At 39.3% G+C, this 19,116-nt stretch overlaps 1 protein-coding gene across 1 annotated transcript in view; it reads right to left on the bottom strand.

Annotated features, from left to right (window-relative positions):
* Positions 1-19,116, bottom strand: part of LOC101879838 (sodium channel protein type 1 subunit alpha) — a 94,448-nt gene that overhangs the window by 50,444 nt on the left and 24,888 nt on the right. Inside the window, exon 2 of the mRNA XM_005152634.4 lies at positions 12,201-12,516. Within this exon, the coding sequence (XP_005152691.2) occupies positions 12,201-12,464 (264 nt within the window). The 5' untranslated portion in view covers positions 12,465-12,516. The remainder of the gene's footprint in view (positions 1-12,200; positions 12,517-19,116) is intronic.

The raw sequence follows: 19,116 nt of genomic DNA, 5'->3' as shown, positions 1-19,116 counted from the left end.
AGAGAAAAGACATTTTATAAGTGTTTATTCATTGCAGATGCTGATTTTAAAACTGTTCCTAGTGACCAATCACCAAAATTGACACTTTTGAATACTTAAAACACAAAAATCATGGCTAATTTTTTAAATAAAGTTTATTTCCAGTACTTACCTGACGTACCTGACATGAAACTATAACTTTAAATAGAGAGCTTTCAATTCATTAAGGTTTTATACTATTTCTTCATTTAAGAACCCCAGTATGGTCTCCCTATTTGAAATACCATAAGGAGGGAAACCTTACCTGTGGATGTTAAAGATGTTCATAAAAGAAATCCTTCTAGAAACTGATTGAATAGACTACCTAACTGTTATTATTTTTTTTTTTAATTTTAATCTGTTTCTTGGTCTTTGTGCTAAGGAGAGAGAAAATAGCATTAACACACATAATCATGATTAGTTAGATCTCTGAGGACTGTGGACATCTGAATACACCTTACCAGAGGACAGCAAGATACATCCCAGATGACCTCCCTGTACAACTGTGGTTTGAAGGTGTGACACTTTCCCAGAGCATACATACTTGTTAAATTTCAATTTTAACAGCTAAAGAAACTATCAAATTTAGAGAAACTTAAAGGTATGCAAGCCTTAACTTCAGCAAATTGTAGAAAACGCAAATACTGAAAACTTGTCTGTTTTTCTCAAATACATCTATGAACCCAACAGACATTGCTTTGCTTCCACTGTAGGCTATCATGGCTGCAAGAGCATTAACACTACAGCATGGGAAATGTGGACTGTCAGGTTCAAGCAGAAAGAAATGAAAAACACTGCAGAAGGAAGGCTCAGTACATCAGAAGAAAGCTGCATGCAGTGGAAGGGATGATGCAAGGTTATAGCCTGAATTAAAATAAGTTACAGGTATTGCAGAATTTACCCAACAGAAATGTCAAAAAATGCTTTTCTTGTTTTGTCAGAATTGTATATTTCATAAATAAGTTTGATGAAACCTCCCTGTTTTTCATTACATTGCTGAGAAAGTGAGCTATAAACTAGAAAGACTGTGGAAGTGCAGGAAGGGTATGTCAGTCTCTTCTGGTGTCCATGTTATAAAGCACTACTTGAAGAGTATAAGCAAGTAGGTATTCCCGGCAAGCCTGGCAGAGAGAAAATACGGCAAGGAGGTTGAAGAAGGATGATTCTTCAGTCTGCTTAGATTTGGGAAGCTTAGTATGTATGGACCATGAAAGAAGGGTTGGAATTAGATATCTTTAAGGTCCCTTCCAACCCAAACCATTTTATGATTCTGTGTAGTAATGGTATAAAATATATATTTGATTTCCTTGCCTCTGCACAGAAATAAACTAAGTATGAAACTGAAGACAAAAGGATGAATCCTGAGCTAATTTTTCCAAGTTACACTTCCAGTTACAGATCACAGACAATAACAACCTTCAAAGTGTAACTGAAGATGACCTGAGTAAGGCTTTTATTTTAAATACTGAAGGAACCAAGCAGGTGAATTACTTTTTTTGGCACAATATTTTAAAACCTCACACCCCAAGGAGGAAGGTGAATTTACCCTCCCAGATCTGTCCCCAGTCCCAGGACTTACAGCTAAGGAGCCTCCAGCTCCCGCTCTTGGCTTTTGTAACTATGAGGTAGATGACAAAATACATTAAAAATCACACTTCCTACTGTCCAAGGCTACACCACCTACATTTAATCAACCTACATTTAAAAAAAATCTTTAGACACAAGCATATTAAACATACATCTCTCTCTAACGTGCCTTCTGGAAAATAGCAGCATGCTGGCACAGCTCCAGTTTCAGTTGGAAGCTGCTGCTATTTTAGCTGCTCTACTTTCTGCTGCCCTGCATACGTAGAACCAACAAGACATAAATTAACTACCTCAGTTTTAATTTTTCACTCAAAGCATCTTTGTGATTGGAGCCCTCAGAATTACTTTGTTGATCCTCTGACCTCCAGACTTAAACATGAGCTAAAATTGTGTCTTATGTCTGAAGAAGAATTTTTGTAGAAAATACAGATAATAGCTGACATCCAATCCCTGGGTAAGCTTCCTTCCCCGGTAAGTGTGCTATATCTCACTCCAGTCTCAACCCAGATGCAAGCCAACGTGTAGGCAGTGTGGATGAACATGAAGTATTGTACCCAAAGCTGTCAGGATAAAGTAGACATACACTAAGAAAAGCTAAATAAGTTCTAAACACTTTGTAAGATTAATATTTTTATATGAAGGATTATCTATACTTTTCAAGGCTTAGGTTTTATAAAGTGTTTTAGTCATTGTATAAAGGCCAGGAAACCTGCTTGCACTTGAAGTATTCGAGTGTAAATATAAATTGAAAGAAAACCCTATTGAGAAGTCCCTGATTTGCTGTTTTTGAATCTATAACCTAACAGAATCCAGTTCTGTAGTTTCTGCCATATTACATATAAACCCAGGAACTGTATTCTTAGCAGAGCAAAGGAGGAAGAGTAAAGAAAAGTCTATGTTGAATATACCACCTCTGAGAACCTCTTGAGACAAAGAGTTCCCAAAACCTTATTTCTCCTCTCCTTCCTCCCAGTTAGCTTTAAATGTAGATTCTGTAGCTTCTGGGAAGCTATGTTTAGTAGGCTGACTGCTACTCTGTTGCATTTCCACGCTAACCCAGGCTAGGCTAGGCTAGGCTAACCCAGGCTAACATAGGCTTGGACAGGTCAGGCTAACCCAGGATAGGCTGGTCTAGGCTAGGCTAACCTAGGCTAAAAAAGGCTGGGGTAACCCAGGCTAATCCAGGCTAGGCTGGGCTAGGCTAATCTAGGCTAGGCTGGGCTAGGCTAATCTAACCCAGGCTAAACAAGGATAGGCTAGGTTAGGCTAACCCAGGTTAACCAAGGCTAGGCTAGTATAGGCTAGTCTAACCCAGGCTAACCCAGGCTATGCCAACCCAGGCTAGGCTAACCAAGGCTAGGCTAGGGTAGGCTAACCCAGGCTAACCCAAACTAGCCTAGGCTAGACTAACCCAGTCTAGGCTAGGCCAGGCCATGCTAACCCAGGCTAGGCTAAACCAAGCTAGGCAAGGCTAGGCTAGTGTAACCCAGGCTAGGCTGGGCTAGACTGGGCTAATCCAGTCTAGATTAGGTTAGGCTAAACCAGGCTAGGCTAGCCTAGGATAACCCAGGCTAATTTAGGCTAACCCAGGCTAAACAAAGCTAGGCTAGGCTAGGCTAATCCAGGTTAACAAAGGCAAGGCTAGGCTAGGGTAACCCAGGCTAACCCAGGTTAACCAAGGCTAGGCAAGTTTAGGCTAGGCTGGGCTAGACTAGGCTAACTCAGGCTAAACAAGGTTAGGCTAAGCTGGGCTAACCCAGGCTAGGATAACCCTGGGTATCCTATGCTAGGATAACGCAGGCTAACTAAGGCTAGGCTATGCTAGGCCAGGCTAATCCAAGCTAGGCAAGGCTATGCTAAACTACTCCAGGTTAACCAAGGCTAGGCTAGGCCAGGCTAACACAGATTAGTCACAGGCTAGGCTAGGTGAGGCTAACCCATGCTAAACAAGGCTAGGATAGGTTAGGTCAGGCTAACCCAGGCCAGGCTAGGCTACTCCAGTTTAACCCAGGCTAGGCTAGGCTATGATGGGCTAGGCTAACCAGTCTAATCCAGGCTAGGCTAACCCAGGCTAACTGAGGATAGGCTAATCCAGGTTAACCCAGGCTAGGCTAGCCTATGATAGGCTAGGCTAACCCAGTCTAATCCAAGCTAGGCTAACCCAGGCTGAGGATAGGCTAATCCAGGCTAGGCTAACCTAGTCTAATCCAGGCTAGGCTAACCCAGGCTAACTGAGAATAGGCTAATCCAGGTTAACCCAGGCTAGGCTAGGCTATGATAGGCTAGGCTAACCCAGGCTAATTGAGGATAATCCAGGTTAAAAAAGGCTAACTCGTGGTAAACTAAATTAAGCTAAGGGTAGGCTAATCTCACCTGGCTAATCTCACCCGGGATAATCTCACCCATGGGAATCTCACTTGGCTGATCTCAGTTTAATCTCACCCCAGTTAATCTCATCCTGGCTGGAGGCTATGCTTGGCTTCCCCAGGCTAGGTTACCCAGGGTAATCCAGGCTAGGCTAATCCAGGCTAGGCTAACTCAGGCTAGGTAACCCAGGTTTGGTTAGGCTAGGTACATGGCCACGGTAAGGTAACTCAGGCTATGCTAGGCTAGGCCAGGCTAACCCAGGGTAACCCAGGCTAAACAAGGCTAGGCTAGGCTAACCCAGGATAGGATGGGCTAGGCTGGGCTCACCCAGACTAAACAAGGCTAGGCTAGCTAGGCCAGGCCAGGCTAGGCTAACACAAGCTACACTAAACCAGGGTGACCCAAGCTAGGTACATGGCCACGGTAAGCTAACCCAGGCTATGCTAGGCTAGGCTATGCTAACCCAGGCTAATCCAGGCTAGGCTAGTCTAGCCTAGTCTAACCCAGGCTAGGACAGGCTAGGCTATGCTAACCCAGGCTGTACTGGGCTAGGCTGTGCTGGGCTAGGCTAGGCCAGGCCAAGCTAGGCAAGGCAAAACCTGTAAGAGGTCAATGGTGAATTTTTAAGTGCCAGTCATCCTTTTGATAAAATCCTAAGGAAGCCTTATTCTTACAGTTATTTGCTGCTTCCTTTACGTGCTTTGAAGATCTGAATATCCTTCTGCTTTACTATTCTCAAATCATGTTTTCACTCTTTAATTGAACTTTCTAATTATTTTGTGTTTCAGAAGTCCCTTTCTTTCCATTTCTTTATAGCCTGGGCATTACTTTATACAAATGTCTAACTGAACTATAAACTGTCTTTATAAATGTAATTTTTTCCTTGAAAGCTATATCTTACTGCAATGATGAAAGTTTTGTCATGTGTTAGATTAAGATGTCTGTCTAAAATCAATAATGTTGAAGTAACAACATTGGTTTCTGCTAGGCTCTCAATTACTTTCTCAGCTGTTTGCCATAGGAATAATATATGATCAGTTGTTTCCCCTGCAGGCTATAAAACCAGCCTGTTCTCCTTTGATCACTTCTGCATACTTCACTTGTACTCTCCTAAGTGTAACACAGATTTTTAGAGCCTTGGACCTGTAAAGTAGCAAAATGATTCTTTGGTAGTTCATTCCAGGGGATAATAGCCTCTCTGTATAAAGCATCATAAATATCCCTGGACAACAGTTGGCTCTTTCTTGTTACATTGCACAATTTCTAGAATCTGTTCCTGAATTTGCCATGCTCTTTGAAGAGATGTCTGAGAGAAATTTACTTTGCAGTCTTTCCTTTGCACCTCCTGTTTCCTGTGGTCCTTTGCACCTTTTGTTCCCTGTTGCCCTTTTTGTCCTTTGCAGGTTGCATCTTGCTCTTTGTATCTGTTTGTATAACAAGTACAGCTGTAGAATTGCTAGCTTTTTTGTGTCTCCCTCTCCTCTCACTGCCTCTCTTTTTTTTTCACCCTCCTAATCCATTGTGTTAAGGATAGTTTCTGATATCATTTTGTTCTTGAAGTTGCTACATTTTGCCACAGAGGGGAAATGCAATCATGCGGTGCTCTTCACTGGGAGTTTTGTTTTTGCTCTCTCTTGATCTCTTGCATCTGAAATAAATTACACTATACCTGCATGATGTCAGTAAAGGCTCTGCTAGGCAAAGGAGTACTTGAAACAATATAGTCTTGTGAAAATGGGAGCAGCTGTAATGTGGCAATTGAGTCAGCAGCTGCTTGTTACTCTAATTGTTCTTCCCTTGAGGAAAGACAAAGTTTTCCTGAATGAAGCTTCAGAGGTAACAGGCAACTTGGAGAAGGTAAATTGAAGTTCTGATCCCATCACATCATGGAAGAGAAGCAGCCCTTATTTGTATGCAGCTGGTCATCTGTCTTACTGCTTTTGAGAACGTAGGTAATTACTCTGTGCCATACACCTTTTTGATGGAATGCCTTTTGGAACATCAAAGCTGTTTGACTGGTTCCAAGGCAGAGACCATTTTTCTGACCAAATGGGGTTTAGTAACTCTTCCAGCCTAGTTGCAGTGTCTTTCATGGACTGTTTAGCTTCTTGAGGTTTATGAGCCTACAGAGGTTTTGTATACCTAAAATAAGGCAGAAAATGTGGACTTTGTGTTTATCGTACAATTAGCTTAGACTTACAGACCAACAGCATCGCAGGTGGATGTTGTGAGTCCCCATAACAGTCCCAGTAAACTTGAGGCTGACTACTCCTTCCCAGTTCTGTACCTTTTCCATGGGTTTTGTATTGGCATGCCTTTAGAAGTAGTAGTAGGTCTTCTGGTGCTAAAATAAATTTCCAGACCCAAATATTTGCCGTGCTTGAAAGCCTGGCTTTAATTTGTACTATCAGACTTATTTCCTGCTTTAAAGCACAAAGATGACAGATGATCTGTTCTTAATGGACAGTCCCTGATGGAGTGTGGGAATTCGGGAGTATTTGGGTGTCCTCTGGATCTCCACTCAGAAGATACCAAGAGCTTCTGTTAGGTATTAATGCACATAAAACATCTGACTGAACACATGTAGGATGCTCTTGAGTCCCTGGCAGAGATTCCTGCTTGCTGGTGCTGTTGCAGAATGATGCCACATATTGTTGTTTTGTTCTCTAAAGCACATCAAACTTGAGCAAAGCCAAAGGAAGTCATCCTTTGCAAGTCATCCTTCACTTCTGTTTTCCTTTAGGTAACACATTTTTAGAGCCTTGAATCCATGATGTAGCAAAATGATTCTTTGCAAATCCTTTCTAAGGGACAGTAGTTTCTGTGAGTAAAATATTGTAAGTATCCCCAGCACAAACCAGAACCTGAGCAATACAAATGGTAGTGGCAGGAAGACTAGAGAAAAATCCTGCTTCTGACTTTCTGCCATGATAAACGAACTTGTCTGTTATGTCAGTTCACAGCATGAGCATTGTTCAGTTCCTCCTAGGTGTTTATAGAAACAAAATGTTAACTTTCATCATTAGTTAGTCTTATGACTGTCATCATACGATCTGTTGGTTGTAGGGGTTGCTTCTCTCTGCCTGATCTCCCCATTACCTCCCTTCCTTCTGAGACTATGAAAGCCATTTAGACTACAGAGCTTGCTTCCCTTTTTGCCTATTCTAATGTAACACAGTGTGTGGTGAAGGGAAAAAAGTCCTGGACTTAATACAGAATGACCAGAAATTATTTGTTCATGAGATACGCTCTTAGATAAAGAAAGAGCTATAGGTTTTTCAAGCCTGCACTATCCTTAGATCAATCTCAATCAGAGGAGGGCCTGAAGATGACTAGAATAGTTTCCATCTGATCTTTATTAGTGTAATTGAAGCCTTGCTATGGTGAAATCATGACATTCTCTGACAGTGCTGTTGAATGTTCGTCAACTGGATATGCCAGGATAGCAAAAGAGCTTGGTCTTATTTTTGTTTGTTTTGTTGTGACTAAGTGGAGTATGTTGTTAAAGTTCTTATTATTCTGATTAGCTAGAGCAGCTTAGAACATTGGTCATTCCTTTAACCTTTTTGAATACCCCACTTACAGCCTGACTCTGAGAATAGGAGGCAGGTCCCTCTAAATTTCTGTGAACAGAGGAGAGGTGTTCTCTAAGAAGGGTATGGATCACTGTATTAAGAATCTGCTTGGCTTAACTGTTCTAATGAGCTTATTAATAGCACATACAATTTACATGTATTTTATCAAGTAAATGTGCTGTTAAGAACAGATCTGTAAATAAACCCTGCTTTTAATAACTTTGCTGTCCCAGTGGCTTTAAATGCAGTTCCTGATTTGAAATTACAATGGCTGATTAAATTAATAAGTTTAAAAAACTTTACCACTGCTGGATTTATCCAGTCAGTTTACTTAATATTATATATAATGCAGGAGCTCTTTCTGAGCAGACAGGTGTGAAAATTGTATACTTATTAAGGCTCAAAATGAATATACTTGGCTTGCCAGTTTTTGATGGAATTTCTAGAAGGTGATGAGTGTATCAAGACGCAAGCGTCCTTTTCTTTTTCAGGATGGTAATTCTGTGAAGCATCTCCTTTGTACATCTGTTCGCATCTCTACTGTCTCTGTTTTGCATGGAGTCTATCTAACAGCTGCCACAAGCAGCTCCCTCATTTTGCTGTTTTATAGTGTGGTGAGATTGGGCAGGTATTTTACTGTTGCATTAAGCAGCAAGATCACTTTTTTGTTGATGCTTCATTAAGAGAAATCTCATTTAATGGTAGGATTGTTGCTTGCAGATTTCTCTATTGTCTGCATCCTATTTCTTCCCAGCACTGATTCAAGTAGAGGCATGAAGTAAAACTCTTTCCTGCTGTCTTCTTCAGTATTTGTGGTCACAATACTTTTCGTCCATGCTGCATGGCCAGGTGGAGCAACTTCTCTCCACAGTATTTAAAAGACCATTCTACTCAAAGAACCAGCTTCCAGTTTAGGATACTTCATTGAATGTTTTAGTGCTTCAACAGGGATGTGAATAAGCTAGATATTTGTAAGGGGGGGGATATTTGTAACTTCCTACAGTTAAATAAACATCAACTAAAAGGACCTTCTGAAAGGTAAGAGGTGACACATTGTTTCCTGGGAAAAGCCCCAGGGGCAAATAGAACAAGAGACTCAGGGCATATTGGAAGTTAGCATTTCTGGGTTTTGTAGTTGTCTTTGAAACCAACCTGTTTTTCTAGCAAGACCTTAATTTCCTGATTGGCTAAAACTTTTCACTTAAAAATTCTTTCACTTACAATGATACAAATATCTAAAATCGCTAGTGCATTCACCTGTTCTGATGTAGTAAAGTTAAGCAGTTTTAAAGAATCCTTTAGTTTCTGCAACCCAAAAATCTAGGAATCCCAGAGCTAGTGGTTTGACCAGATTAGAGATACAGACAAAAGGATGTACCTTTTTTGACAGACATCATTCAACATCATTCTGGCAAGAGACAGAGCATGGAATGGCAATCAACAATTCTATATTTATATTGTAGCAGGAAAAATGTGAAGTAAGACCTATTTAGTTCCTCCTGTTCTTTCTCTCCTCTTTAATGAAGCAGCCTAGGTTCAACAGAAAAAAGCCAGCCCTCAAAGTATGAAACCAACTGGACCAGGTATTTATGCACGCCTGCAGGTCAGGATCTAAAGGGGTCCAGCTGATCATTGCTCTATAGATAGTGATGTAAACTTCCTTGATCCTTTGTAACAGCAGCTTGAACACAAACAGGCAGTCACTTTTATATTGGGAGCACACTGATTTGCACTTACACAGAAGTGGTATGTGAAAATTTGTTAAGGTCCAAGTTCATTTTTTACTCAATTTTGGATTTTAAAAGAGCATTGCAACCATTTAGGATGCTAAGTTTCACAATTCTAAAGACCTGCATTATTGACAACCACAGACAGCATTTCATTATAAAAAAATCATAAGAATATAAGGTGAGGTATTGTGCTGTATTGTATTATATTATAATAAATTAATTATGTTCCAAGGGTACCGTTGCTGGCATTAAGGCTATCTGTGATACAGAGTAAATCAATAACACTATCACATGTGTAAATTTGCTACAATGGGTTGCTCCATTGTCAAACAGCAGTTATCAATATTTTTCTTTTCTTTTCATCTTCAGATTAATATTGGGCTTGAATATGTCCTCTTTAGTTGTAGGCTTTGAATAGAAGCACAGTTACAAAACCATAAAACTAGCACATATGTTTCTGTTTCTCTTAAGAGGTTTTCCCATTTTTAACTTTTCAGCTCTGGGCTAGCTCTCACTAGCTCAACACATTGATTTATTCCTGTCTTCTGTATTAAACTGTATTAGATCATGGCATGCACATGCATAATGCTATTGCATAGAGAAAGAGGCCCAAAGATGAAATGTAAAACACTCTAGATGATGTTTCAACATTCAATGAATGTAAAAATACAGTGAATTTGTTCAATATTGCTATAAAAATAGGAAAAAGAAAAAACAAGCCAACAAAAACCCTCAGTGATCTGCAATACGTGCATATGAAGTAAACGATGGATGACTTTACTTATGACCCAAATCCGGAATAGAGAAGATATTCCTAAAACTCTTGCACAGGTTTCCTGAATAAATCATGTGACCATGTTCATTAGTATAATGTGATCAGTGCTGCAAGTAACTGTTTCTATTTCCTATTTGAAAGCATGGAAGCCAAACTGATACAATGCTGTTCATAAATTAGTTTATGCAGACATCTAGAGTTCTGAATTAACAGTAGCATCTGCTACTCCATACAGTTATCCTAACCCTTTCTTGAAAATAAGTATTTTCCTTCATTCTAGCATTTCTGCTCGATCTGTATCATCTCAGACAAATGCTTCCCCAGGCAAAAATATAAAATCTCTAACCATCATGCAGCAGTTGTCAGAACACTACCTTGTGAGAGGGTGTGCTGATTGCCTTGTTGGCTTTACAAGGTAGAACTCAGAGAGATATAAAGAGAAAGCTAAATGGTACAGAAGTAAATGCATTGAGCATTAGGAGTCCTTCACATCTTCCAGAGATGTTCACTTTTTCTTCAGGCTTTTCTCAAACTATTTCTCCTTCTGAGACTTGCAAAAGCATTGGCTACTACCAGTACTCTCACAAGACAAGTAAAATAAAATAAAAGCCTTTCCAGTGTTCACATACAGCTAGATAAAATCTAGGAATTAGATATCTTAAAGTCACTCTGACTGTAAAATTGAAATATATATTGAATTTCTGTTAGGAAAGTCTATTTTCCTTATACTGAGGAAAGAAAAACTGGAGAGAATTGTAGTGTGTGAGAAACTTTTTCTTGCGTTTGACTGACAGAGCTGTTTCTATTTCTGGCCTGTAGAACATTAAAGTACATGCATAGCAAGATTTGTGGACTTCAGCACAAAGAAGAGAATACCAGCGGGTACGTGACATGCCCATAAAAGTTATTTAGTGTGCAAATGAAAAGATTCTTCCTTCCAAATAGTTCAGGAGCTTGGCTGAATATGTTCAGCAGGTTTCATTGTTTCTTTCTATCATCATACCTGGCTGATGTGGTTTTCAGCTCCATCTGTGAAGAGGCTGAAAAAGCCTTCCATTTCTAAGGGCTCTAGAAACTTACCTGTAATCATACTTATCATATAACTGGTTTCACTGTAAGACACACAAGACAGACTGGTTTGACTATAAAGATCCAGAATGAGCTGAGGGCAGGTAGGGATATAATTATAGGTGATCTTCTATCACAAACAGACACAATCAGTACAGAAATATACAAGGCCTGCTTTTACAGAAACGCATCTTTTATCTTTGTAAAAGTAGAACTAGGATTTAAAGATAAATCTTCATACCCCATGAATGGCAGATAAAGGTTCTCTCAGAGGCATCAAATAATAAAGATAAAAATATTGTTGTTTTACATAGTATTTTCTCTCTTGTCAAAAGAAGATTCATAAATCACATAAAATTTAGCAAAGTAAGACATTTAAAACACAGCACTTCGCAATAATCAAAATAACTCCTGTCTTGATATTGATAAGGTTTTCATAACCACAGTATCTAATAATTAAAGTATCACCCAAGCTAGTTATCACTATAAACCATGAGCTTTTTCTGCTGTATACAGGCTGTGTGACAGAATCGTCCTGAAGGGATTCAAGGGCTTTTCAAGGCCAGTTCCACCAGAAATTTTTAAATCAGTTTTATACTCTATGACATTTTCTGCTTATCTGTCTGTTTCTTTATTGATTCCATAGATTTCTTAGGAATTTGCTGTCAAACCAGATTTTTGGGGAGAAAATGTGCTTTGATAAATAAAAACAAAAATAAAAATAATAAAATATTTATTTTTAAGTGCTTTCATTTATGCTATGTTGGAATGTTCATGTACAAAGTGTTGATAAAAAATCAATTATATCAAAGAAATAAATTTTTATGTAAATAAAAAGGATGTCTTCTGGAAAGCAGAATGTGTATGCATTGCTGGCATCAAACATTTTCTGCTCTTGTTATATATCTAGTCCGTTAGCAATGCTCAACTATTTCCACATTATTAGAATGGCATTTTCCTACATGACTGCAAATTAACAGACTGAAGTAACAAGTTATATGACCTACTCCACGAAAATGAAATGAACATGATAAAGCACTCTAAACACTGGCATATGAACAAGATCGATATCACACTCACTTTTTTATTGATGTAATATGGGTCCATGTCTTCCAAGGGCTCAGACACCATTCCTGGAGGTATGTCGCCATATATAAATGGAAGTGTTTTTCCTGCCTCCAAATCACTGTTTGGCTTCGGCCCATTTTCATCATCATCTTTACGATCTTGTTTAGGATTCTTAGCTTTTTCTGCAGCAATGCGTTGTTCAATAGCTGCAAGAGACTCTCTAGTGAAGTATTGGAAGCTGTCTGGTCCTGGTGGTACAAGCACTGACTGCTCCATCTTTTCATCCTGCACATTTTAATTACCATTTATTCTTCTGCATAGGAAAATACTAAAAGAAAGTAGACAAAAAAAATCAAACAAAATCAAACATGGTAAAATCACCAAGAAAGATAAAACTTTTTTTTTAAGTGCTTTCAATTACGCTATGTTGGAATGTTCATATACACAGTGTTGAAAATTATGCAAAGAAGAAAAAATAAGCAGTTTTGTTGGAGATTTGACCTTTGTAAGAGGCATTTGTATAGCTCTTATGCCAGTTATAGAAACTGTAAGAATTTCTCAACTCTAGGACTAAAATTGTTTTTTTTTTACTCCAAATAAACAAAAGCATGATATTTCAGAGCAGTCAGATACATTCTTTCCTCACAACTCTAATTATTTTTAAATCACCTCACACTCCTCAGGAATCAATTGGGATTATACTGGTAACTATAAGAAGCACAATTCATCAGAACTAATGCGGAAATTTCCACTGAGTTCAGCAGGGGTGTCAGAAAACAAGCACTGCAGAATCAGAATTTTTAAAAAACAAATAAAAATAAACTTTTGGTATTATGAACTAGTAAAGTAGTGGGTCCAAGTAAGTCTGCACAGGAGATTATTCAGGATAATAGGAAGAACAATTGCCTATTTTCATTTCAATTTAACTGCTACTATATGTTTAGTTCTTCATTCAATAGTTGTAGCTAGATAAATCTGAAAGCACTCTAATATACATATTTATTCATATATCGAACTGAGAAAATAAACTCAACGAGTTTATGCTACTGAATAATTTTCCGATGAGAGGAAACATATAGATGAAATGTATACTTGGATGCACAATGACGCATATAACCTTTGTGACTGAATGTAGAGATATTTTCAGTTTCTACCCATTGCTGGGGTCCTTGCAGAATGATCAGTCAGCTTTTCAGGAGGCTTAAAGGTTAATGCAGGTCAGTACTCATTTAAATTAGCTAGAGATATGGAATGACAGAGAAATAAGAATGCAAGAGACAGTTGGGGGAAAGTAAACATTAAATAAAGCAGAAGGTGACAAACAAAACCAGGTCTTAAGGAAAGGAGCTGAAAAAGATGAGGAAAATAGAGCAAAAATTGGAAACAGACTGAAAATTGATGTAGAAAGAATATGAGGAGAAAGTGAAGAATGAGAGAAGGAAAAAATAGGAAGACTGGAAGATTAGCTGTATAAAAATGCAGAGATGAAAATGAAGAATAAAAAATAGGTTGAAGAATGAAATACTGGGAAAGGAGCAGGAAAGGAAGCAAATATAGATAGGGTTAAAATTTCTTCTCAGGAAAAGTCAATAAGGGGAATAGGAAATTAGATGAGAAATAAGAACAGAAGAAAGGAAAACATAGCTAGGAAATTAAAAAGAAGGTCACTAAAATATATTAAGTAATAAACCCCCAATCCTCTAGATCATTAATTCCAGGGTAATCACACATATATATTCAGTAGTGGAATACAGTGTAAAAAAAAACCAGAGAGTTCAAAGTGCTACCAGGCACTATAATCCCAATTTCCTTTATTTCTCAGAAAAATTAAAAAAACATATTTCACTCAGGTGTATAGAATCATCGCTCACAATCAGAGGAATGACTTTTGAAGAATCAAGGTGGCAGATTTCTCACTGTAAAAAAAACTAATTAAAGGAGCTCATCTCCTACAAAACCACAGTTTTCACCCATGCAGAGTGTAGGCTTCTGCCAGAAACAGTTATCTAAAACTTAAATCCTTCCCTTCCTTGTAATTCTGAAAGGAAATGGAATCACCCTGTTCTCGCTCCATTAGCAGAAAAAAAAGGATATAACAAAGCGTAATTCAACCAACAACGATTTAAAAAATTGTCTTCCTCCACACAGAAAGCACCCTGCAGATATCCCCCCGCTTCCCGTTTCATGGTTCTGCCTACTTCTGGGAATGGACTTTTCAGCCTCTGAACTACTGAACAGTTATGAACTCAGTTTGTACACTGACATTTTTCTTCATGTTCAATCCTACATTGTGGATTTTTGGAAAGGAGAAAAAACTACTAGCCACATTTGACCTTGCTGATCCCCAAACTGATCCCTGTGTCACTGTAGTTTGGGAAACAGATCTCACACTAAGCCACTATTCAAACATTATGGGAGCCACAGCTGTAGGTGGATACTACTTGCTATGTGGGCTTCAGGGAGATACAGAGACTCTAGAAAGACAGTCATGCTTTCGTCTCTGCTCATCTTATTTGGCAAAGGAAGTAACAAAGCCTCTCCTTCTCTCTCTCCTGTCTTCTCCCCATGGGCAGTAGCAAATAAGGCTAAGCAGCGATGCTTGCCTTTCTTTCTCCTTGTGAGACAACAAATGGTTGATTTTCCCTTTTGCCATTTTTTTCTGTGAAAATTCCCTTAATTGTCTAAACCCCTATGGTATATGGCACTTGATGTTCCATGCCACAGTAGCCAGTGAGGGCACAGAAAGCCAAACGAGTTCTTGCACAGTAGGAGAGAGTTGCTGGACAGTTTTTTGAAGAGGATGAAAAAGGACAACTAGCAAGCTGTCAACAAAGATGAGCTCTGAAACTCTATTTTGCTCTGTCAGGATTACCTTTTAGTTCATCTGAGTGTCCCCAACTGGCATGTAGAACAAGGAGGTAAGCCTGTAGGATTTGCCTGCAGAAGCAAGCCACTTCATAGCCATTAATTACACTGCAAAAACATTTGATTCAGCTGCAATGTTTATGTACTGAGTTTAAAACCAAAAAATGCTGTGGGCTTTCTAATAACACCCATATTTTTAACTCTAGAAAGGAACTTCACTTTTTTTTTCTCCTATAGTTAATCCTAGAATGTTCTCAGGTCTGTCAAACGTACACAGAGCTAAGCCAGATATACACTTGTAGATGTACCTAAATCTAAGTAGGCTGTACTTAACAAAATGTTTCAGGAAAACTTATAAAGGTTAAATACTTTTTATCCTCTACTTAGCAGATTAAAGGATGATATTCCAGATACTTTTTCGTTTTCTTCATACATTTCCATAATTATAAGTCTTCAGAACTGCAAATAGAAGTCTTCTAAATATTTAAAAGTCAATTTGAAATACATACTGTATTCACTACAGTCTTAACCCCAAATCACTTTCATCTCCTATATGACAGTGGTTAACGGAAAGGTTTGTATATCCTTTATTAGATGAATTTATTCTCACTTATCTGCATAGGGTATGGATAAAAATTGATACCAGGCCAGTTAATCAACTGATACCCTTCTGTTTTCTATCAAGTGACTTATTAAATATTAATTGAATAACTACACATTGCTTAACACAATCCAAATGGACTTCTTTTTATTATTTTAGCATAGCACTGGTAATTCAACAGAGGAAAGAATATAAGAATACAGAAAATATCAATTTCTTAATAAGTTCTTTCCTACTCTCCTCTGGAGTCAACAAGATTTTTCTTTCATTTATTTCCCTTTGTGTTTGAATGACTTTCTTATGAGCAGTGTATCAGCAGGCAAAACATTTCAAGTTCTGGAAAATAAGGTACTCAGAATATTTGAGAATAGAATCGTTATGTTTCTTCTGAAATTTCTCAGGCAAAGTACATTCATATATACCTTGTAGTATACATTACTGTAAGCCAGATAATTCCTGAGCACACTCAGTATACCTTGTGGGCATGGACAATCTATAAATCATATGCCGAATAAGCCTGAATAAATTTTGCAGGTGAAATAAAGGACATGTCAGCAAATGAAAGAGAGAGAGTGACTTATCTAACAATGATTCCAAACCAGTTGCCCAGTAGCCTTTGAAGAAGTCAGTTAGACAATACTTAACTCTGAAAAAGCAACAGGTTTGAACAATAATATAATTTCCTAACCTGAGAGGCATTCGGTTTACTGTTACCTTTCATGTCATGTTCTTCATCCCTTTATAACAAATAGTGATAAGAGTTCCTGGAGAGTTTGGTCTGAAGAATCTTTGCATACAGACAGAACTACAGTACTGCAAATATTTAGACTTCAGCAACCTAATTTCTTTATATTATCCATACACCTAAATATAAAACTGTAACATGCGTTGATGTTTGATCTTCTGTGATAACACCCACAAATTAAAACTTATCTTACATTTGCCATAGAATATTCTGAATGCTGTACCCTGTGCTCTAGAAATGTAGGAATTTGGTTGTAACAGACCAGTTCCAGCTTTGTAGTACAAGTCTGGTTCAGCTTTACACTTTCATCTATACAAACACTTACATAAAGCCTTCCATGATCACCTTTACATCCACATGCTGAAATCAAACCTGATCTCTAAAAAATGATCTTTTTCCTGCCTTTCCCTCCATGCTTCTGGCACCAAGTTTCTCAGCAATGTAATTTTTAATATCAGCCGACATTTAATCTTACTCAATTTCCATAGCAAAATCATTGACATAATAAATCTACAGCTTCCAAGATCTACCATATAGCAATGTGCCATATACTCCAACTGGGGTCTCACAAGAGCAGAGTAGAGGGGCAGGATCATCTCCTTCGACCTGCTGGTCACACTTCTTTTGATGCAGCCCAGGATACAGTTGGCTTTCTGGGCTGTAAGTGCACACTGAAGCCTGCTCATGCTCAGTTTCTCATTGACCAACACCCTCAAGTCCTTCTCTGCAGGGCTGCTCTGAATCTCTTCTCTGCCCAACCTGTAGCTGTGCTTGGGATTACTCTGACCCAGGTGTAGGACCTTGCACTTGGCTTGGTTGAACTTTGTGAGGTAGGCATCTGCCCACCTCACAAGCGTGTCAAGGTCCCTCTGGATGGCATTCCTTCCCTCCAGTGTATCAACCGAAACACACAGCTTGGTGTCATTGGCAAACTTGCTGAGGGCGCACTCAATTCCACTGTCCATATCAGCAACAAAAACATTGAACATCGGTCCCAACACCTACTCCTAAAGGAAACCAGTCATTACCAGTCTCCCGCCAGACACTGAGCCGCTGACAACAACAGTTTGTGTGCAGCCATCCAGCCGGTTCTTTATCCACTGAGTGATTCATCCATCAAATTGATGTCTCTCCACCTCAGAGACAAGGATGTCGTGTGGGACATATGCTTTGCACAAGTCCAGGCAAATGACATCAACTGCTTTGCTCCCAGTTCTGTAGCCCCATCATACAAGGCCACCAAATTGGTTAAACAGGATTAACTCTTGTTGAAGCCATGTTGGCTGTCTCCAGCCACCTCATTGTTTTTCATGTGCCCTAGCATGCTTTCCAGGAGATTCTGCTCCATGATCCTGCCAGGCACAGAAGTGATACTGACTGGTCTGTAATTCCATGGGTCATCCATTTTCCCCTTCTTGAAAATGTGGGTTATATTTCCCTTTTTCCTGTCTTTGAGAACTTCACCTGACTGCCATGATTTTTCAAATATGATGGACAGTGGTTTAGCAACTTCATTCGCCAGCTCCTTCAGGACCCGCAGATGGATTTCATCAGGTCCTGCGGACTTGTGCATGTTCAGGTTCTTTAGATGGCCTCAGATCAGATCCTCTTCTACAGTGGGCTTAAGGTCTTCATTCTCACAGTCCCTCCATCTCCCTTTCAAGACTTGGATGGTGTGGTCAGAGCATTTGCCAGTGAAGAACGAGGCAAAGAAGTCATTCAGAAGCTCAGCCTTCTCCAAATCCAGGGTAGCCAGTTCTCCTGATAGCTTCTGGAGAGGGCTCACGTTGTTCCTAGTCTGTCTTTTATTTGCAGTGTACCTAAAGAATCCCTTCCTGTTATCGTTCACATCCCTTGCCAGACTCAATTCTAACTGAGCATTAAGCTTTCCTGATGTGATCCCTAGCTTTACAGACAACATCCTTATATTCTTTCCAGGCCACCTGTCCTTGTCACTTCCACCTTCTATAAGCTCCCTTTTTCCTTCTGAGTTTTCTCAGCAGCTCCTTATCTATCCATGGAGTACTCCTGGCACCCTTGCCTCATCTCCTTCTTATTGGGGTGCAACGCTCCTGAGCTTAGAGCAGGTGATCCTTGAATATCAGCCAGCATTCTGGCTGTCTATGGCTGTATTCCATGGAAAAATACTGAGCAGGTTCCTGAAGAAGCCAAAGACTGCATCCTTGAGGTCCAGGGCAGTGAGCTTGCTGCACACTCTTCTCCCTGTCCTGAGGATCTTGAACTTCACCATCTCATGATCACTGCAGTCAAGGGTGCCCTAGAGCGTCACATTCACCACCAGCCACTCCCTGTTGTCGGTGAGCACAAGGTCAAGCATAGTACCTCTCCTTGTTGGTTCCTCTATTACTTGCAAGAGGAAGTTGTCTGCCACACAATTGAGGCATCTCCTGGATTGCTTGTGCCGGACTGTACCATCCCTTCAATAGATATCAGGGTGGTTGAAGGTTGAAGATTCCCATGAGGTCAAGGGCCAAAATTCTGAATGCATTGGAAATAGTGGTGAATTAATACTTATGCTTCCCCTGCTCCACTGGCTTTTTTTTGGAGGGGTTTATTTTCCAATTTCTCAATTTGATTAAGGACTATTGAGACTAGATGTGTGCACTGCCACATGACGCAATCTGAGATGCAATGCTAGTGCAGCTCTGGTTTGCTGGGTGTGAATGCATGTCCAAGATGAAGTGGAAAGATGACTG

Source organism: Melopsittacus undulatus, chromosome 8 (assembly GCF_012275295.1).
Source record: "Melopsittacus undulatus isolate bMelUnd1 chromosome 8, bMelUnd1.mat.Z, whole genome shotgun sequence".
In the NCBI taxonomy this organism is placed as follows: domain Eukaryota; kingdom Metazoa; phylum Chordata; class Aves; order Psittaciformes; family Psittaculidae; genus Melopsittacus; species Melopsittacus undulatus.
The sequence above is the reverse complement of the archived record's forward strand: the minus strand, read 5'-3'. Positions and strand labels throughout refer to the sequence as shown.